We start from the raw sequence: 20,126 nt of genomic DNA, 5'->3' as shown, positions 1-20,126 counted from the left end.
CCTTGTGTCACTAACAAACTTAAAAGTGCTTTGGGCTTTTTTATTGTGTTAAATGTGCATTATAAATACAAGTTGTTGTTGTAAAATATAGTGATTGCTACAATACAGGGAAATGCAGCAGCCAGATTATGCACAGCAAGGTCTCAAAAAACACAGCCTAATTATCTCTTGTTGCCATGTTGGTTGATGGATAAACATTGGCGAAGACACCAGGTAGCATCACATTTCGGACAAAAGGAGAAGAAAACTGGAGGGAAAATTGCAGCCTGAGAATGTTAAAACTGTTGTCAGGTCTTACTGGAGAAATCTTGCTAATTGCACACATTGTGACGTTTGTTTATGTACTGTACCTGATACAGGTTGTGACAATACTGGCAAATATGGCTGTATTAGACCAATGTGCTTCTGAGATGATACAGGAAAATGGTAAGCACTAGTTTCACTTTTTCTGTTTTAATGTGTGACACAAGCATACTTACAATTTACAGGTTTAACTACACATTTAGATGTTGGACTCTGTGGCCAATTCATATAGGCCTACCAGAACGATAAATTAAGTACTTCACTGTACATGTCTAGGTGCAGCAGTATGTTGTGAGTAATATGTGTTTTCCTTTTAAATAAATCATTAGTTAACAATCAGCAATAAGAGTGGAAGTTAGGCAGAATATTTTAATCCAGAGTACAGTTGACTTGTGGAAGAAAACATCCGGGAATCCTTATACAATACGGATGAGTTCATAAGATAGTTCAATGGTGGGGGGGGAGGAGAAAGGTTAACCTGCATTGAAATGGAATAGGCAAAAAGGTGCAATGTAAACCAGATTACTAATTTATTATCAACCCATTTTACAAAACTGACCCACTCGTTAGGAGAGGAGATATTGGGAAATATGCAGATTGAAATCAGTCCCTGTGATGTCAGTAATTAATTCCCGCCTGAGGTTAACGGAGATTTTCATTGTCGGACCCTCGCTCGCTCTGATTCCATGACAGGCGAGGTGGTAGAGTTTCGGCCTATGAAATTCTTTTATCTGTTATTTTTACTCAGATGGATGGAGAAATTTCATGTAAGTCGTGTCTGACAAATTTACTGGAGTTCTATGAGGATGTGTCTAGGGCGGTGGATAGAGGACAGCCGGTGGATGTGGTCTTTCTGGATTTTCAGAAGGCGTTTGATAAGGTACCTCACAAGAGGTTACTGCAGAAGGTCAGAGGACATGGAGTTGGGGGTAGGGTGTTAGCGTGGATAGAGGATTGGTTGTCAAATAGGAGGCAGAGAGTGGGGGTCAATGGGTGCTATTCGGATTGGCGGTTGGTGACTAGTGGGGTGCCCCAGGGGTCGGTGCTGGGGCCTCAGCTATTTACCATTTATATAGATGATCTGGAGGAGGGAACCGAGTGTAGGGTGTCGAAATTTGCTGATGACACCAAGATTGGGGGAAAGGCAAATTGTGCGGAGGGTGTGGAGAGTCTGCAGAAGGATCTAGATAGGCTGGGCGAATGGGCCAGGAAATGGCAAATGGAATTTAATGTTGGCAAGTGTGAGGTGGTCCACTTTGGTAGGAAGAATGGTAGGAAGGACTGTTACTTACGTGGCGAAAAACTGCAGCAGGCGACAGTGCAGAGGGACCTTGTGCATGAGTCGCAAAAACCCAGCTTGCAGGTGCAGCAGGTGGTCAGGAAGGCGAATGGGATGCTGGCCTTCATCGCGAGGGGGATTGAATATAAAAGTAGGGAGGTCTTGCTGCAGCTGTATAGGGCATTGGTGAGGCCGCAGCTGGAGTACTGTGTGCAGTTTTGGGCGCCGCACCTGCGCAAGGATATTTTGGCCTTGGAGGGAGTGCAGAGGAGGTTTACTAGGCTGATACCAGAGTTGAGGGGATTGAGCTATGAGGAGAGGCTGAATAAACTAGGCTTGTACTCGTTAGAGTTTAGAAGAATGAGGGGAGATCTCATTGAGACGTATAAGATGATGAATGGGATGGATAGGATAGAGGTGGAGAGACTCTTCCCGCTCAAAAAAGACAGTAGGACTAGGGGGCACAGCCTCAAGATAAAGGGGGGGCGGTTTAGAACGGAGTTGAGGAGGAACTTCTTCACTCAAAGGGTGGTGAATCTCTGGAATTCTCTGCCCGTTGAAGTGGTGGAGGCTGCCTCGCTAACTATTTTTAAGAAGCGGGTTGATGGGTTTTTGATAAGAGAGGGGATTAAGGGTTATGGGGAGAGGGCGGGAAAGTGGAACTGAGCCACGACAGATCAGCCATGATCTTATTGAATGGCGGGGCAGGCTCGAAGGGCCAGATGGCCTACTCCTGCTCCTATTTCTTATGTTCTTATGTTCTTATGTTCTTAAACTCATTGGGGTGGGGGGATGAATTGAGGGAAAAAAAGGGGGTTAAGGTGGGTGGGGGGGGAAGTTTACAGTCTCCCCCTCCTCCACAGCACCAGTTGTCACTTGTTTTACAGTTTTGCTTTCACTGAGCACTAACCGCTGTTCTCCTATAAACACCTCCTGCTATCCTACCTCTATGTCACTATTAGTGCTTCTTCAGTCCATAATACCACCATTAACACTCCCTTTATCTTGTGTGAATGACACCTTTGTCAATCTCTCCTGAGCTCCAACCCATCCCTGCCCTATTGTACTGGACCCTGTCCTCCACCCTCCCTCTCAAACTATGTAATTCATTACATTCCGATCCCTCTTCTGCTTGAATGAAGAGTCTTGAAACATTAACTCTGTTTCTCTCCCCACAGATGCTGCCAGACACGCATTTTCTGTTTAGATTTCAGATTTGCTGTATTTTGTCTCTATTTAAAGCATAGCTATTGATTACTGCCATTTCTGTGGAAGTTTTTCTAATGCACCTAATTTTCCTGGACAAGATGCCAGGAAAATTAGATGCTGGCAACAGTATTGAAGACTTGTGCTCCATAACTTGCTGCTCCCCTAGCCAAGCTCTTCCAGTACAGTTACAACACTGGCATCTACCCAACAATGTGGAAAATTGTCCAGGTGTGTCGTATACACAAAAAGCAGGACAAATCCAACTCAGCCAATTATCACCCAATCAGTTTACTCTCAATCATCGGTAAAATGATGGAAGGGGTCATCAACAGTGCTTTCAAACAGCATCTGCTCAGCAATAACCTGCTCAGTGATGCCCAGTTTGGGTTTTGCCAGGGTCACTCGGCCCCTAATCTCATTGCTGCCTGTGTTCAAACATGGAAGAAAGAACTGAATTCCACAGGTGAGGTAAGAGTGACAGCCCTTGACATCAAGACGACATTCAAAGAACAAAGAACAAAGAACAACCCAGCACGGGAAACAGGCCCTTCGGCTCAACGAGCCCGCGCCGCCGCATCACCCTACACCTATTCTACCCTGCGTGTCTATGAATGGAACCCCTAACTTAGCCAGATTCAGGGGAGAATAGTGTCAATTTGGTAAACCAATCAGCCTAAGAGCACATCTTTGGGGTGTGGGAGGAAACCGGAGCGCCCGAAGGAAACCCACGCAACCACAGGGAGAATGCGCAAACTCCCACAGACACAGGCCCAAATCCATGTATTTGCACAGCTAGCAGTGCTAGTCACCGAGCTGTTGCGGCGCCCGTCTACCGGTCCAGGATCAAGCACACACACCGACACGAAGTACTAGGCCACTCCCGGAACCTCCAAGAGCAGCCCACGCATGACCCGCCGTGTGCATGCCCCTCGTTTGACAACGAGGTGGACCTCCACCTGCGGAATAAAAAGACAAAAACGTTAACTTACAAGTCTGCATTGCCGGTGTCTCCCGAGGCTCTGACCTTATTTAATAGCCCCTACTATAACCCTCCATCCTCGTTTCGCTCATGTGTCTGTCTAATTGAACCTTAAACGAGTCCAACGTTCCTGCCTCCACCACCCTACTCGGTAGCGCGTTCCATACCCCCACGTCTCTCTGCGTAAAGAACCTTCCTCTCACATCCAAATTATACCTCTCCCCCCTCACCCTTAAATCATGTCCTCTCGTATTTGTACCCAGTCTAGGGAGCAGTCTCTCACTATTGACTCTATCTATAGAGTGTGGCATCAAGAAGTTCTAGCAAAAGTGGAATCAATGGGTCTAAGCAGGCAAACACTCTCCTGGTTAGAACCATAGCTGGCATGTAGGAAGATAGTTGTGGTTGTGGAGGGTCAGTCATCTCAGCTCCCGGACATCTCTGCAGGAGTCTCTCAAGGTCGTGTCCTAGGTCCAACAATCTTCAGCTGCTTCATCAATGATCTTCCCTCCATTATAAGGTCATAAGTGGGGATGTTCGTCGATGATTGTACAATGTTCTGCGCCATTCGCGACTCCTCAGATATTGAAGCAGTCCATGTTCAAATGCAACAATAGCTGGACAATATCCAGGCTTGGGCTGACAAGTGGCAAGTAACATTCACACCACAAATATCAGGCAATGACCATCATCAATAAGCAACACGAACCACTGTCCCTTGACACTCAATGGTGTAACCATCACTGAATCCCCACTGGCAACATCCTTGGGGTCACCATTGACCAGAGACTCAACTGCATTCGCCATATAAACACAGTGGCTACAAGAGCAGGTCAGTGACGAGGAACACTGCATCTCGCGACTCATCTTCTGACTCCCCAAAGCCTATCCACCATCTACAAGGCACAAATCAGGAGTGTGATGGAATACTCCCCAGTTGCTTGGATGGGTACAGCTGCAACAACACTCAAGAAGCTTGACACCATCCTGGACAAAGCAATCCTCTTGATTGTCACCACATCCACTCCTTTCACCACCAATGCTCAGTAGCAGCAGAATGTACTATCTACAAGATGCATTGTAGCAACTCACCAAAGATCCTTAGACAGCGCCTTCCAAACTCACGACCACTTTCATCTAGACGGACAGGAACAGCAGATACATGGGAACACCTTCACCTACAAGTTCTCCTCCAAGCCTCTCATCATCCTGACTTGGAAATATATTACCTTCACAGTCGCTGTGTCAAAATCCTGAAATTCCCTGCCTAATAGCATTGTGGGTCAACCCACAGAACATGGACTGCAGTGATTCAAAAAGGCAGCTCACCACCACCGCCTCAAGGGCAACTAGGAATGGGCAATAAAAGCTGGCCAGCCAGTGACACCCATATCCAATGAATGAATAAAAATAAATAAATAAGACCTAATATTTGATAGTTCCTTTAACCTCCAGACTTGTTCTCTGCATTGCCAGATTTCTTGATTATCATTATTGGCAAAATTGAAGAGAACTGATCATTAGATTGATCAATAAATTAAAAAAATTGAGAATAAACAAATTATATTCTAAATTATATTCCGGACGCTTGAGTTATAGATGCAAAAATCACTGACATTGTCTCCTTTTCACAGTGATATAAGTGACCAATATAATTGGACATTTCATATATCTTGCTACAAGCTGTGCACTCATTGGTATAAGGGATCCTATGTCCCTAAAAGGAATAGAAACATCTTCCCTGGAACTGGGTAGCAAAAACAAAAAGCCAGATGTTAAAATCAAACTCGTGGTTATATCTTGCTGGCAGAAGTATTTTACCAGCCAGCTATAATGATGTTAAAACAGTGAAGGTTTTATAGTGCCAGCTCTGCATCTATTATCTTAACATACTATGTTAAGATTGGGGGAAAGGCAAATTGTGCGGAGGGTGTGGAGAGTCTGCAGAAGGATCTAGATAGGCTGGGCGAATGGGCCAGGAAATGGCAAATGGAATTTAATGTTGGCAAGTGTGAGGTGGTCCACTTTGGTAGGAAGAATGGTAGGAAGGACTATTACTTACGTGGCGAAAAACTGCAGCAGGCGACGGTGCAGAGGGACCTCGGGGTCCTTGTGCATGAGTCGCAAAAACCCAGCTTGCAGGTGCAGCAGGTGGTCAGGAAGGCGAATGGGATGCTGGCCTTCATAGCGAGGGGGATTGAATATAAAAGTAGGGAGGTCTTGCTGCAGCTGTATAGGGCATTGGTGAGGCCGCAGCTGGAGTACTGTGTGCAGTTTTGGGCGCCGCACCTGCGCAAGGATATTTTGGCCCTGGAGGGAGTGCAGAGGAGGTTTACTAGGCTGATACCGGAGTTGAGGGGATTGAGCTATGAGGAGAGGCTGAATAAACTAGGCTTGTACTCGTTAGAGTTTAGAAGAATGAGGGGAGATCTCATTGAGATGTATAAGATGATGAATGGGATGGATAGGATAGAGGTGGAGAGACTCTTCCTGCTCAAAAAAGACAGTAGGACTAGGGGGCACAGCCTCAAGATAAAGGGGAGGCGGTTTAGAACGGAGTTGAGGAGGAACTTCTTCACTCAAAGGGTGGTGAATCTCTGGAATTCTCTGCCCGTTGAAGTGGTGGAGGCTGCCTCGCTAAATATTTTTAAGAAGCGGGTTGATGGGTTCTTGATAAGAGAGGGGATTAAGGGTTATGGGGAGAGGGCGGGAAAGTGGAACTGAGCCACAACAGATCAGCCATGATCTTATTGAATGGTGGGGCAGGCTCGAAGGGCTAGATGGCCTACTCCTGCTCCTATTTCTTATGTTCTTATGTTCTTATGTTAACGGTAATAGTCTGCCTTTCACCACGCACACCCTTGTCTTTCTTGCAATCCTAACATAACCAGGGGCTTTCTTCCACACAGAAAATATTTGCGCTGCTGCAGTGTAATGCATGTGCCCATAATTTTTTTTTAAAAATTGCAAATGATGTAATATGCTAATAGTCACGTTTACTACCTGTTGATTGCATGAATGGTGACAAATTGCATTGTGAAAGAGAAACCGCCACCGAGGTAGTACTAGCAGTAACCTAATGGTGGTGACAAAGAGCCAATAAACCGCCAGAGTCGAGGAGTCAGCGGGGAAGCTTTCTTTATCCCAATGTGGTCGTTTACTTCTGAATTTGATTCAAATGTTAATGAACTAACAGCAGACACTGAAAAAAGTCCATTATGTCATTCCTCCCTCTCAAAACTATTCAAAATTGATGAAGTTCTTAGGAATTGAATTCCCATTTATTTTTGTAAGTAAAATTATGAAATTTGTGCATGAAATAAAGGCAACTGTTGCAAGCTAAGTTTCTTTTTCCCTTAGTATAAGAGGTGAATTAGATTGTGTCTAAAAATAGATGTTATTGGACTAAAGTGCCTGTTCTCTGTCAGATTAGGTTTGCCTCAGTACACCTGGTTTCACTTGCACGCATGACATCTAGTCATTTCTTATGTGCAATGAATTTGTTTTGCCTGACCTTTCCACATAAAGCCACTATTGTTCCATAACGTTTTCTGTGTGGTTATTGCAGCCAGTTCTTCTCTTGCAATTACTGTGAGCACAGAAGTGCCTCTTTGAATTTCTGCTGTTTGTGTTTCAGTGCCTCTTTATGCTCAGTTCTCCCTGTGCCCCCCTTGACCAAAAAAAATGAAATGGTTTTGTTGTTGCAAACATTTTCCTGACAAGGAAATGGCACTGGAGATGAAATAGCCAGCCTACGACGCTCAAACCTCTTTTAATCCAGATAGCCCTCCAGTATTGTTATTGGCTCCGTTCATTGTTTGGACACCTCCATCGCCGCTTGTAAAAGGGCCTTGGTTTCACGCAAATCGACGCGTTCTTTTATAATTAGCAGGATCGTGGGATCAGGAAAGCAAAAGACTGGCAAAGTTTCCACAGTGTGTCAGGCCAATACCAAAAATGAATGCCATTTAATGCTTTCAAATATCAATCAACCATCAACTCTGCCACATTATCTGACTGTTATCTGCTCACACAGCCTGTTCACTCAGCTAAGCACACAAGTGTGAGATAGAAACTGCCGATATACATTCCTTCTTCAAGGTTTGAGATTAAACTCAATTCCAGGCACTTGATTTACCTCACCTGTCATTCAGATAGTTCATCCTTACTCCATGGCAGCCTTAATTTCAGAGCCACTTCACTATCCAGGGCAATTTCTTTCCTTTTCGGGCTGAACATTGACAATTATCCATTTCATTCTGGTTGTCAACCATCTCACCTATGCTCTACGAATAACTTTCACTGCTAAAACTCAACATGATCTTATTCTTTCAGTAGCAGCGGGCAGCATTTTGGCACAGTGGTTAGCAGTGCTGCCTCACAGTGCCAGGGACCCGGGTTCAATTCCCAGCGATGTGGAGTTTGCACATTCTCCCCGTGTCTGCGTGGTTTTCCTCCAGATGCTCTGGTTTCCTCCCACATTCCAAAAGGCATACTGATTAGGCGCATTGGTCATGCTAAATTCTCCCTCAGCGTACCCAAAAAGGCGCTGGATTGTGGCGACTAGGGGATTTTCACAATAACTTCATTGCAGTGTTAATGTCAGCCCTACTTGTGACTAATAAATAAATGAGACCTGTTTTTGAACTGCATTCATTTTTCATGTATCTTCACTTTGGTTCCTCACTACAGTCTTCTGCTGTTCCTCCACAACCCCTATTTACAAGACCTATTCCTCTTTGTACTTGTCTCATTCTCCTTTTAGAGTTCGAAAGGAGGATCTGTTCTTGAAACATTAATCTGGCATTTTACTCTTCTGAAGTATTGTTGGACATGCTTTGCATTTCTGGGCTTGTTTTTGCTTTTCTTTCCTCCTTTTCTTCAGATTTTCTACTTTTCTCAATTTCTCATTTGTCTCTTCTGTTGTTCAAAATTTAATTTCTCTTCGATACCAGCGACTTCACCAGATGGTCTTCAAAATCCTCTTCGCACATTTATTTTTTTGACCACAGATCAGATGCGTCTGCATCTGTGAACATCATAGCTATCTATTTGTGCCTCAGGCAAGCTGTAGAGGGTTTTGGGTGCTTTTTGATTTCTTGAAGCCTGAGCTTCATCAAGTACAGGAGATAAGAACTATTCCCAAGAATATGGGCATGAAATAAGACATTACATTCTCTAATTGCCCTGTGCAATATTGCCAACTAATCATTCCAATTAATTCATTAACCTGTTGATGTAAGAAAAGATTAATGTCTGCTCAAATAGACGTTATGCATAACACACAACATAATTTCAACCCATTCGAGCTAAAGCTGGTTGCTCATTGAAAATTTAACGCAGTTTCATAACAGTCCTAATTTATAAGTTATTATCCCTGCCTACCATTTACTTTCCTACACAACAACAGAGACTACACTTCAAGATTAGAACACAGAATCATAGAACCCTACAGTGCAGAAGGAGGCCACTCGACCCATCGAGTCTGCACTGACCACAGTCCCATCCAGGCCCTACCCCCATATCCCTACATATTAGTGGGTAGCTAATCCCTCTAACCTACGCATCTCAGGGCTCTAAGGGACAATTTTAGCATGGTCAATCAAACTAACCTGCACACCTTTGGATCATTACTTTAGCATCCCTGGAATTGTTTGAGGATTTCCTGAGCTTGTGAGAGATGATGGGTGGAATTCTCCTGTTTTAAGGCTAAGTGCCCACGCCAACATGAAAACACTGTTTCCTGTTGATGCTGGCAGCATCTGACAGGTGGGATCCACTCACCTGAAAGATGCAAATGAGGTCATTTTGTGGAACCTGCCAGCCAACCCCAAAATCAGGGCACCATTTTTAAAGGGCCTTCTGATCTCTGAGCTCAGAGACAGGCTGCCCCCCCCCCCCCCACCTTCCCCACAGAAAATAAAATGGTGACCCCACTCACAAATAACAATTCATCCTCACACCACGCAGGCATGAAGTCAATCCAACAACCCCAACCTCCCCCCCCCCCCAGCCCCCTCCCCACTTAGCCTCCACCCACTCAAGCCCCACCTCAGTCCCCATTCACTCTCAGACACCACCATTCAGCTCCCTTCCCCTTCAGACTCTCCCCACCCACGTCCCTTTCTTCCTCAGAACCCCACTCAGCCCTCTGTCCCCCTCAACCCACCCCCAGCCCCTTTTCCCCCTCAGACCCCCATTCAGGCCACCCTTCATACCTCTTGAAGAAACCACAGCTGTCAATTAGGCTTAGTGTCTGTGTAAACATTACGATTAGAGGCAGTGGAGGTACTTGAGATGCATTCAAGCATGAAGGCAAATGAAAATAGAAACAGATGACTGGAAGTTGCATTGAAAATCCATCAAGCTGTCAATGGAAGCTTATTTCAAGCACTGCAATTTGAAATTGACGAGATCAAAGGTTTCCAGTGCAATAGAGAGAGTTTCAGAGTTTTTAGCTTGCTAGGAAAGCTCGCAGACTTCAAACCAAAGCTGTGTGAATCCATTAGGGCTGAATGCAGAGTAGAGAATGTTAATCCATACCCTATCCCCCCACTTCCCAGGCTCCCAGTGTGATATTGACATCTTTCTTTAAGAGGACTTTAAAAGGGTCTGATCACACCTGCAGCTTCTGACAGTGAGAAAGGGAGATCTCTGCTGCAGTGATGTAAAAGGCTATGTGTGACCGGGGAGCATGGAGATTAAAGTGACCTGGCCACCACAATTTGTGCTGCTGACAGGCAAGAATGCAGATGTAGATTACAGGGTCTGCTTTAAATCACTATGATGTGGAGATGCTGGCGTTGGACTGGGGTAAGCACAGTAAGAAGTCTCACAACATCAGGTTAAAGTCCAACAGATTTATTTGGTAGCAGAAGCCACTAGCTTTTAAGAGTGCTGCTCTTTCATCAGGTGATTGTGAGTTCTGTTCACAAACAACACGACTTCCACACACCTGATGAAGAGCAGCGCCCTGAAAGCTTGTGGCTTGTGCTACCAAATAAACCTGTTAGACTTTAACCTGGTGTTGTAAGACTTCTTACTGTGAAATCGCCATGCCAGGGCTAATGTGAGGTGATAAATAATCTCACATTTATCCACATTATACTGCATCTACTATGCATATGCCCATTCACTTAGCCTGTCCAAATCACCCTGAAGCATCTTTGCATCTTCCTCATTACTCAGCCTCCCATCCAATTTTATATCACATACATGTTTGGAGATAGTACATTTAGTTTCCTCATCCAAATCATTAATATATATTGTGAATATTGGAGTCCTAGCACAGATCGTTGCAGAACCTCACTACTCACTGTCTGCCAATTGGAAAAAGATTCATTTATTCCAACTCTTTGATTTCTATCTGCTAACCAGCTTTCTATCCAACTCAAGACACTACCCGCAATCCCATGTGCTTTAACCTTATATAGTAGTCTGCTATTGGAGACCACTTTGAAAGCCTTCTGAAAGTCTAAATAAGCTACATCCATCAATTCTCCCCAGTCTACTCTACAAGTTACAACCTCAAAAAATTCCAGTAGATTTCTCAAGCATGAATTCCCTTTCATAAATCCATGCTGCCTTGCCTGATTGTTGGCCCAGATTCCTCAATCTGTCCTCATAGGACAATCCTTCCAGCCCAGGGATCAGTCTGGTGAGCCTATATTGCCTTCCCTCTGTGGCAAGTTTATCCTTCCTTAGGTAATGAGACTAAAACTCCAAACTCCAAAGTTGCGGTCTTACCAAGAGTTTAAACAATTACAGCAAGACTTCTTACACCTGTACTCAAAACCTCTTGAAATAAAGGCCAACATATCATTTGCCTTCCTGATTGTTTGCTGCACCTGCATGTTAACTTTCAGACGAGGTTCTTGCAGAGGGAGAGGATTAGACAGGATTACCTGTTTTAAAAGTGTGTGATATTTCTTTGGTCCTTTCTTTTTAAGGTGTGGAGCTTTTGCTAGAATTTCTCCATGAGAAAATCTCACCTGGGATTTCAGCAGAGGGTGCAGCATTGGAAAGAGTGTTACAGAAGTCTGCAGTTACGTTAGCCCGTTTAAGCAGAGAGCCAGACATAACCAACATTGCCACAAACCTGAACTGTAAGAGCAACATACATTGAAAACATATATTCCCTAGCATGTTACACCATGTTGATTTTGTATTGCAATTCACCGGATAATGTTTCATGTAATAGATATACTTGGCTAGGTGTTCCTCTAAATCCAATTGATAGGGAAAAAAACTCCACCACGCTGATAGGTAAGAGAATATTCAATATTGCATTGAGCCTAGGAGATCAACATCAAAATTGACCTGGACTGAACCAATTAATCTCATTCGGACACTAAAGTTTTCCTTAGTACCCTTGACAAACTAGAGGGATAGCTTACTCAGAGTTCCCAGTCCTGATCACTAATGTGTGAATCCTGCTTGAAAGCATGGGTATGCGGACAGAGGGTGGAACCAGGATAGGACTCCATTACATCACCTTCAATAATCTGTCAACTCTCACTGTCAAGACTCAGACAGGCAGAATGGCCACTTAGGCATAGTTTTGTGGAGTTGCCATCACAAAGAGTTGACACCTTCAACACAGGAGGGAAAATTGAAGAAAATAAAGGAAGTACAAATTTTTCCACACTGTTTACAAATGTACTCAAAAATGGAAGCTTGAGAATAATGGAGAACATGGGAATTTGAAACATATTAACTGTTGCATTTATAGTATTTTACATGTATTTTCACAGTTCTCTATGAAACATATCTCATGGTTTTCTGTTTATCTGATGTGCAGGTATTCCTCGTCTGATTGAGCTCTGCCGATCTCCCTCTGAGCGGAATAATAGCGATTCAGTGTTAGTGGCGTGCCTGGTGAGTGGTAACTTTAGTAACATGGTTAGTTGTTTTGATAATTATTACAGTTCTTCTATTAATGTTAACAATAATGTTTCAAACTTTACTCCATTCCGTCCTCATGGAGATATTTCTGGTCCACTGGAATATCATTTTAATTAACTTGTTCTTCACCCGATAGAATTTGTGGCCCAAATGTTAGTTGACTTTAAGTTTAATTTCCTTGTGGATGAACAAACAATATTGAACTTACATGGGGCAGAAACGTGAAATAAATGCGAAAGTAAATGTTTGCCACAATCACATTGGCTTCCTATTCAATTGACTGTCTTGGGATGACACATGTAACAACAGGTTGCATCTCTTCTACTGACCATTTTTTATTAACAGGTATATGTTCCGGAATATGTCAAAGTTAATGAGGTATGGATGCCTAGACACCAAGTTTTACATTATACTCCTCTAATTTTTCACTCTTTATTTAAATGATTGCCAACATTGTTTACTGTGCTTAAGGTTCACCACTTATTCCGTAGGGAGTGGGTTGGTGGGGTGGGGGCAGTGGGGGGCGACATTCCTCATTAATGTGCAACACTGTTTACATCTTTCCACAAGTGTGTAAGGGGTTTGTACTGAGGCCCTAGTGGTAGGGATTGGCTGCTCCGGGGCCCTCACCTATCCTGAACCTATTTAGCCAGAGCCACTCTCACTACAATAGTGCAAAGTCAGCCATTCAACAGATGTGGTTTTGACACATGTTGCTTCTTAATGACTTCCTGTGTTCCCCATCCTTTGATCCAAGGAATGTTTTCCTTTGGATCCTGCTCAAGAATGATGCTCCATCTGGGGCATTGAGATGGAAGGCAGGTATTAGGTGGGTTGAACAGGCCGTCATGGAGTGGAAAGAGAGGTGTGACTCTGATGCTTTCAACCGGCTTGTCAGTTGGTGTATGTGTGAGGGAGTGATGTTTGCAATGACGGGAAGCCAGAGGTGGGATATTGAGTGGAGAGTTCCAGCTATGATGCACTTTTTGTTAAGTGTCAACAAGATGTGTGTATGAAGCTGCACAATACTCACCTGCTGAGTATGATCAGGCAAATACTGAGGTCCAGTATATTGCAGCAGCAGCACAAATAGACCCAGAAAGTTTGGTTAGCAGATTGTTTCTGATTTTGACCTTTGTTGCTATTTTCTTCAAATGTTCCTGGAAGCATAGAGTCCTATCTCCAGTCATTCCTAAGTATGTTGGGTTGGGATCATGTTTTAGACTGTAGCCACCCTTGTGGATATGCAATTCTTTCTTGACACTGGTATTGTAGAGGTGGAACCCAAAGGACATGAAGGGATTTGACATGAGTTGCCATGTGCTGTAGTAGTCTGTCAACTTTGTAAAACCTTTGTTAAATATCTGGTCCAGAGAGCAGGGGAAGGAACTTAGGTGGCACAACAGACTTAATCAGCATAAATGAACATGTGGGGCATCGTCATTTGTAGATCATTTGTGTATATGTTGAAATGGTTTGAGCTAGCACAGAGCCCTCTCTGGTAGTCTGTTGGCCAACTGTTTTCTCCGTGCATTTTATCCTTGCCCAATATGGACTCAGAATCATCAATTGCAAAGGAAGAAGGCATACTGCATGCTTGCCTTCAGCGGCCGGGGCATTGAATTTAAAAATTGGCCAGTCAAGTGCTGGACCTGGTCTGGCCTGTGACTCCAGAGCCACAACAATGTGGTTGACTCTCAACTACCCTTGGGCAAGTAGAGGTGGGCAATAAATGCTGGCCAGCCAGCAACGCCCATGTCCCATGAATGAGCAAAAAGAAAATTGCTCTGGTGAAGCACCTTGGCATGTTTTTGCTATGTTAAAAATACTGCTCAAATACACATCATAGATGCTCCTGATCTCAAATATGGAATAATTGCTGCTTGGGAAGTCATGACCATAACATTTCAGTGCAGGAATAGAACAAAAAGTCAATGCTAAGATTTGCTGGAAGTTCAGTGAGATAAGAAATCACCTGATTTAAAATAAATGGGGCAGAAACACACTTCAGTGCACCAGCAGTAGAACATCTTCAAACATGAGATAGATGGAGTCCAACGTAAATCTATTCCAAAGTGGTTAAAGAGGCAATGCATCAAGGAGCAGAGTTCTGTGGATAAATAGAGTGGAGGTAACATAAAACTTATAAAGAGATATATGATGAAATTAGGACTAACAATGCCAAAGAAACGCATGATAAAGATTAAAGTCTAGAGGAAGTTTAGAAGTTTAAAAGGGAATAGGAGAGAAGCCTACTGAATAATACAAAAGGAACTAATACAGGCTTATGAAGATTAAAAGAAAGTAGCAAAAACAAAACTCAAGATGGAGGCATATAGATTGAGGAGAGACACTGGGCAGAATCATCTGCTCCCACCATCAATGGGAATTGTGGTAGGTGGGGGGCACTTAATTCAGCGTGGATAAAAATAATCAGTTTAGGAAAGTAGTTTGGAATTTTGTTCTCCGGGCTTCAAAGGTTGGTTGAATTTCCTGCAGATTAATGTCAGGAATTCTATTTGCATTCATTAGCATCTCATGAATGCTCATTAAAAGGCCAACTCACTGGGATCATGTCCTCCCCCTTCAAATTATATGGAATCAAAGAATATCTATAGTGCAAAAAGAGGCCATTCAGCCCATCAAACCTGCACCAACAACAATCCCATCCAGGCTTTATCCCCATAATGCCACGTATTTTCCTTGCTAATCTCCATGACAATAAAGGACAATTTGGCATAGCCAATCCACCTAAACTGCACATCTTTGGACTGTGGGAGGAAATTTAATCTGGACAAATGTGAGGTAATGCATTTTGGAATGTCTAATAAATGTAGGAAATACACAGTAAATGACAGAGTCCTTAAGAGTATTGATAGGCAGAGGGATCTGGGTGTACAGCAAAGCAGGTCATTGAAAGTGGCAATGCAAGTGGAGAAGGTACTCAAGAAGGCATATTGCATGCTTGCCTTCATCGGCTGGGGCAGTGAGTTTAAAAATTTGCAAGTCATGTTGCAACTATATAAAACTTTAGTTAGGCCACTCTTGGAATATAGTGTTCAATTCTGGTCACCACACTACCAGAAGGATGTGGAGGCTTTGGAGAAAGTACAGAAAAGATTTACTAGGATGTTGCCTGGTATGGAGGGCATTAGCTTTGAGGAGAGGTTGGAGAAACTTGGTTTGTTCTCACTGGAACAATGGAGATTGAAGGGTGACCTGATAGAAGTCTACAAAATTATGAGGGGCATGGACAGAGTGGATAGTCAGAAGCTTTTTCCCAGGGTGGAAGAGCTAATTACTGGGGAGCATAGGTTTAAGGTGTGAGGAACAAGGTTTAAAAGAAAGGTATGAGGTACAGAGGGTGGTGGGTGCCTGGAACTCACTGTCAGGGGAGGTAGTGGAAGCAGATACGATAGTGAGTTTAAGAGGCATCTGGACAAATACATGAATAGGATGGGAATAGAGAGATATGGTCCCTGGAAGGGTAGGGGTTTTAGTTAAGTCGGGCAGCATGGTTGGTGTAGGCTTGGGGGGGTCTGAAGGGCTTATTCCTGTGCTGTAATTTTCTTTGTTCTTTGAAACTGGAGCCCCCAGAGTAAACCCATGCAGACATGGGGAGAACATACAAACTCCACACAGTCACCCAAGGCAAGAATTGAATCTGGGTGCCTGATGCTGTGAGGCAGCAGTGCTGCCCACTGTGCCACCGTGCTGCCCTGTTAGCAGCTAATTAGAATATTCAATTTTACAACTGTGTCCAAGTGGCACACAGCTGGCGAACTTCACTTCATCCACAAATAAGAAGCCGCTGAGGGGAGGAGTGGGGAAGGTGGTCAAGAACCAGAGGGAAGGTGTGAACGACTGCCTTTGGGAGTGAACTTACCATTTGTCTGGGGAAGGGTGAAAGATTGTCCAGAAGGCAGTCTGGAGCATGAGCACACATGTTTAGGCTAGCAGGCTCGACATGACACGTGTCTTGGTCCTGATCTTGGGCTCTTTGGGTAGTGACAGTCTTGCTTGTAATGGTGTATAGGGCACGGTCAGTCAATTAGGGCATTTGGTTCTGGGGTTAGAATGTAGGGAAGCAGAGGTTACAGTTACATTCAGGAGAGGCACCTGCCTGGCAATTGTAAAGTCATAGGGATGAATTGAATAGTCTCATGGCAGGGGAAGTTCTCAGAGAATCAGGTCTTGTGAAGAGGAGGGATCATATCAATGAAGAGTGTGAGGGGTGTGGGAAGGGGTTAGTACAGGCATCTCTGTGTGAACAATGATAGGGTCAAGCATAACGAAGGATGCTGGACAGTAAGAAGAAGGATGGAATTTTGGAGATAGTGACTGTGGAGGCGGATGGGAGAAACATGGTGGGTGACAGCTGCAGTGGGGTGGGGGGCGGGGGTAGTTGTTGGTGGTGCTCACTAAGGTAAGGAGCACCTTCACATTAATGGAACAATGACACAGTTGGAAGAAGCTTGAGAAAACTATATGTGAGGAGTCTGAAAGCATGAGGAGGAGTTTGGGACAACTATTTTGAGGCAATTGAAGGGCACGTTATTAATTATCTGACCAAACTATAAAGACTGGTTTGGAAAGTCAAATCTCCATGGAAGGTCTTTTGTCCCCTTACTAACATTGTGCATTTATGTGAGAATCCATTAAGTTTTGGGACTAAACTTGAGTCCTAAGCTTTCTTTTGACATTCCCGTAAGTTATGAAAAAGCTACAGTCAGCTTTGATGAGACTCAGAAATGTTGGGACTAAGAAGCAAAGATACTGAGATGAACCAGGGAGCTGCTATAGCAGCAGCTACTGACGAGAGGCCTGAAATAGGAAAGCCCGTTGTTATCAGATTTCATGAGAGAATTCACATTTCAAAAGCTGTTTTTGTTGTCACGAAAGCAGTATTCCAAACCATATTATTCAGACAGGAATCACGGGATATAATACAAAATATTTGATATATCATGATAATAACATAATAGTAAAATAACAAGTAGCAGGAATTTGAAAACAGTTACAAATGAATGTTTTACAGCATGAAAACATTTATTGCCGCTGTACCAGTGGGGAAAAATGACTAAGGCTTTCCACTCTGGGCTAGTGATGGCTTGGAAAATGCATGTTTTTAAAGTTTATGCTTTAAAGTTTATTAGTGTCACAAGTAGGCTTACATTAACAATGCAATGAAGTCACCGTGAAAATCCCTGAGTAAGAAGTCTCACAACACCAGGTTAAAGTCCAACAGGTTTATTTGGTAGCAAAAGCCACTAACTTTCAGAGTGCTGCCCCTTCATCAGGTGAGTGGCAGTTCTATTCACAAACAGAGCATATAAAGACACAAACTCAATTTACAAAGTAATGATTGGACTGTGAGTCTTTACAGGTAATCAAGCCTTAAAGGTACAGACAATGTGAGTGGAGAGAGCATTAAGCACAGGTTAAAGAGATGTGTATCGTCTTCAGACTGGACAGTTAGTGAGATTATGCAAACCCACCCAAGTCGTGAGGATTACAGATAGCACTCCCTGAGTCGCCACACTCCGGTGCCTGTTCGGGTACACTGAGGGAGAATTTAACATGGCCAATGCACCTAACCAGCACGCCTTTTGGGCTGTGGGAGGAAAGCAGAGTATGTGGAGGAAACTCATGCAGACACGGAGAGAACGTGCAGACTCCGCACAGACAGTGACCCAAGCTGGGAATCAAACCTGGGTCCCTGGCACTGTGAGGTATTGTGCCACTGTGCAGCCCCTGGGTGTACCAGGAAGCCTGCTGCCACTGATTATGATGGCTCACATGTAAATAGCCTCTTGGATGATTTGGATGGAGAGCTGCTAACAAACATAGAACCAATATTCAAGCTTGAAGCGGTGCCTTTCAGGGTAAAAAAAGAATAAAATTGGTTAGGAAGAAGAAAGAGCTTCATGTTGTGCCTTTCCCAATGTCAAGACTTCACATTTACTTCTACTGAATAATTTAGAACCAGTTTGGCATAGCACAATTCTACAGCCAGCAAACTGATGAATTAAATTAGGGGGAGATGGTGGCATAGTGAATGTCACTGGATAAGTTATCTAGACAACTGGGGACATGGGTTCTAATCCCACTGAAATTATTCATTTAAATTCAGTTAATAACATCTGGAATTGAAAGCGAGCCTCAGTAATGGTGAGCATGAAACTATCGCCGATGGTGGAGTAAACACATCTGGTTCACTAATATTCTATAGAGAAGGAAATCTGCTGTCCTCACCCAATCTGACCTACATGCAACTCCAAACCCAAGTGTGGTTGACTCTGGAATGGCCTATCAAGCCACTTAGTTCAGGTGCAATTAGGGATGGGCAGCAAATACTGGTCTTGTCAGTGATACTGACATTCCATCAAGTAATTTTAAAAATTATTGGGGGAAGAATGTTGTCCTAGACACCATGGGGAAGTCTGGTTCTTCTAATAATTTTGCGATAGAATCTTTAGTATCCTTAGAACCATCAGAGGAAAAAAAATGGCAAAATAAATCAAGGAATGGGCCAAAAATGTGAAAATATATTGCTAAAATATAAAGAATGCAGTCCCACAAAAAAAGGCTAAAGGAATAAAGTCAACATAAAAGAAGTGCACCAAACAGCAAATGTGTAATGTCCTAACTATGTTTGGGGTTGTGGGTTTTAACAGAAAGAGAAGTATGTGGATTGCACTCACGCATTCAAACTAACACACAACAGGTTTTATTAAAAGAGATGTTCGCTGCACTGCACAGATGCAAACTGAAAGTAAAACAGCAGCCTGCAACACCCTAATGACATCACCATCAAATCATGTGATCAACTGTTAAAGCAATTTGCAACCCTTTTAAATATATAACAAAATGCCTCACTCTTCAGAACAAATAAATTGAACATAAAGACATGTAGATTAACTGCGGGGAAGCACAATTCTCCTTACTTTGATTCAGGGGTTCTGGACATGCACTAGCATGTCTCTGATTCTGTTGGTCTGTCAGTGTGAACTTTCTTTCTGATCCATAACTGTCTGTTCATTCTAGGCAGCACTGAGGAGACTGGCAGCTTCCTGTCCGCAAAGCTTTGCAGACTCAGACTACCAGCAGTTAATTAAACCTCGGCTCGTGGATTCTTTCCTACTCTGCTCAAACATGGAGGAAAGTTTTGTCTGAAAATTACCCAAAGGAGTCTGAAGAGCACAGGAGATCCTGAACCTAATCATTACTGCTGAAGGAAAGTGCTATGTTTTAATAACCTCAATTCATAAAACATGAAGGAAAAGCTGTTGCACATTAATGGAAGATGCTTTGATACTTCATACCAGTAAACATCTTCAAAGAATGGATCTACAGTCAAATCTCATCCAAAGGCTGAAGATGATACCTGCACTGTCCATTTCTACAATAAGGCATCGACACTTGAAACTGTAAAAAAAGAAAATTGTTTCC

General features: G+C 43.4%; 1 protein-coding gene across 1 annotated transcript in view; it reads left to right on the top strand.

Annotated features, from left to right (window-relative positions):
- Window positions 1-19,850, top strand: part of insc (INSC spindle orientation adaptor protein) — a 178,965-nt gene extending 159,115 nt beyond the window's left edge. Inside the window, exons 8-11 of the mRNA XM_080191577.1 lie at window positions 360-426; window positions 11,720-11,875; window positions 12,571-12,647; window positions 19,722-19,850. Coding sequence (XP_080047703.1) covers window positions 360-426; window positions 11,720-11,875; window positions 12,571-12,647; window positions 19,722-19,850 — 429 coding nt within the window. The remainder of the gene's footprint in view (window positions 1-359; window positions 427-11,719; window positions 11,876-12,570; window positions 12,648-19,721) is intronic.
- The last annotated feature ends 276 nt before the right edge of the window (window positions 19,851-20,126 follow it).

The sequence above is a fragment of the Carcharhinus amblyrhynchos genome, chromosome 6, assembly GCF_965287045.1.
Source record: "Carcharhinus amblyrhynchos chromosome 6, sCarAmb.v2.hapA, whole genome shotgun sequence".
Classification (NCBI taxonomy): domain Eukaryota; kingdom Metazoa; phylum Chordata; class Chondrichthyes; order Carcharhiniformes; family Carcharhinidae; genus Carcharhinus; species Carcharhinus amblyrhynchos.
This window is presented reverse-complemented; position numbering and strand designations above follow the sequence as displayed.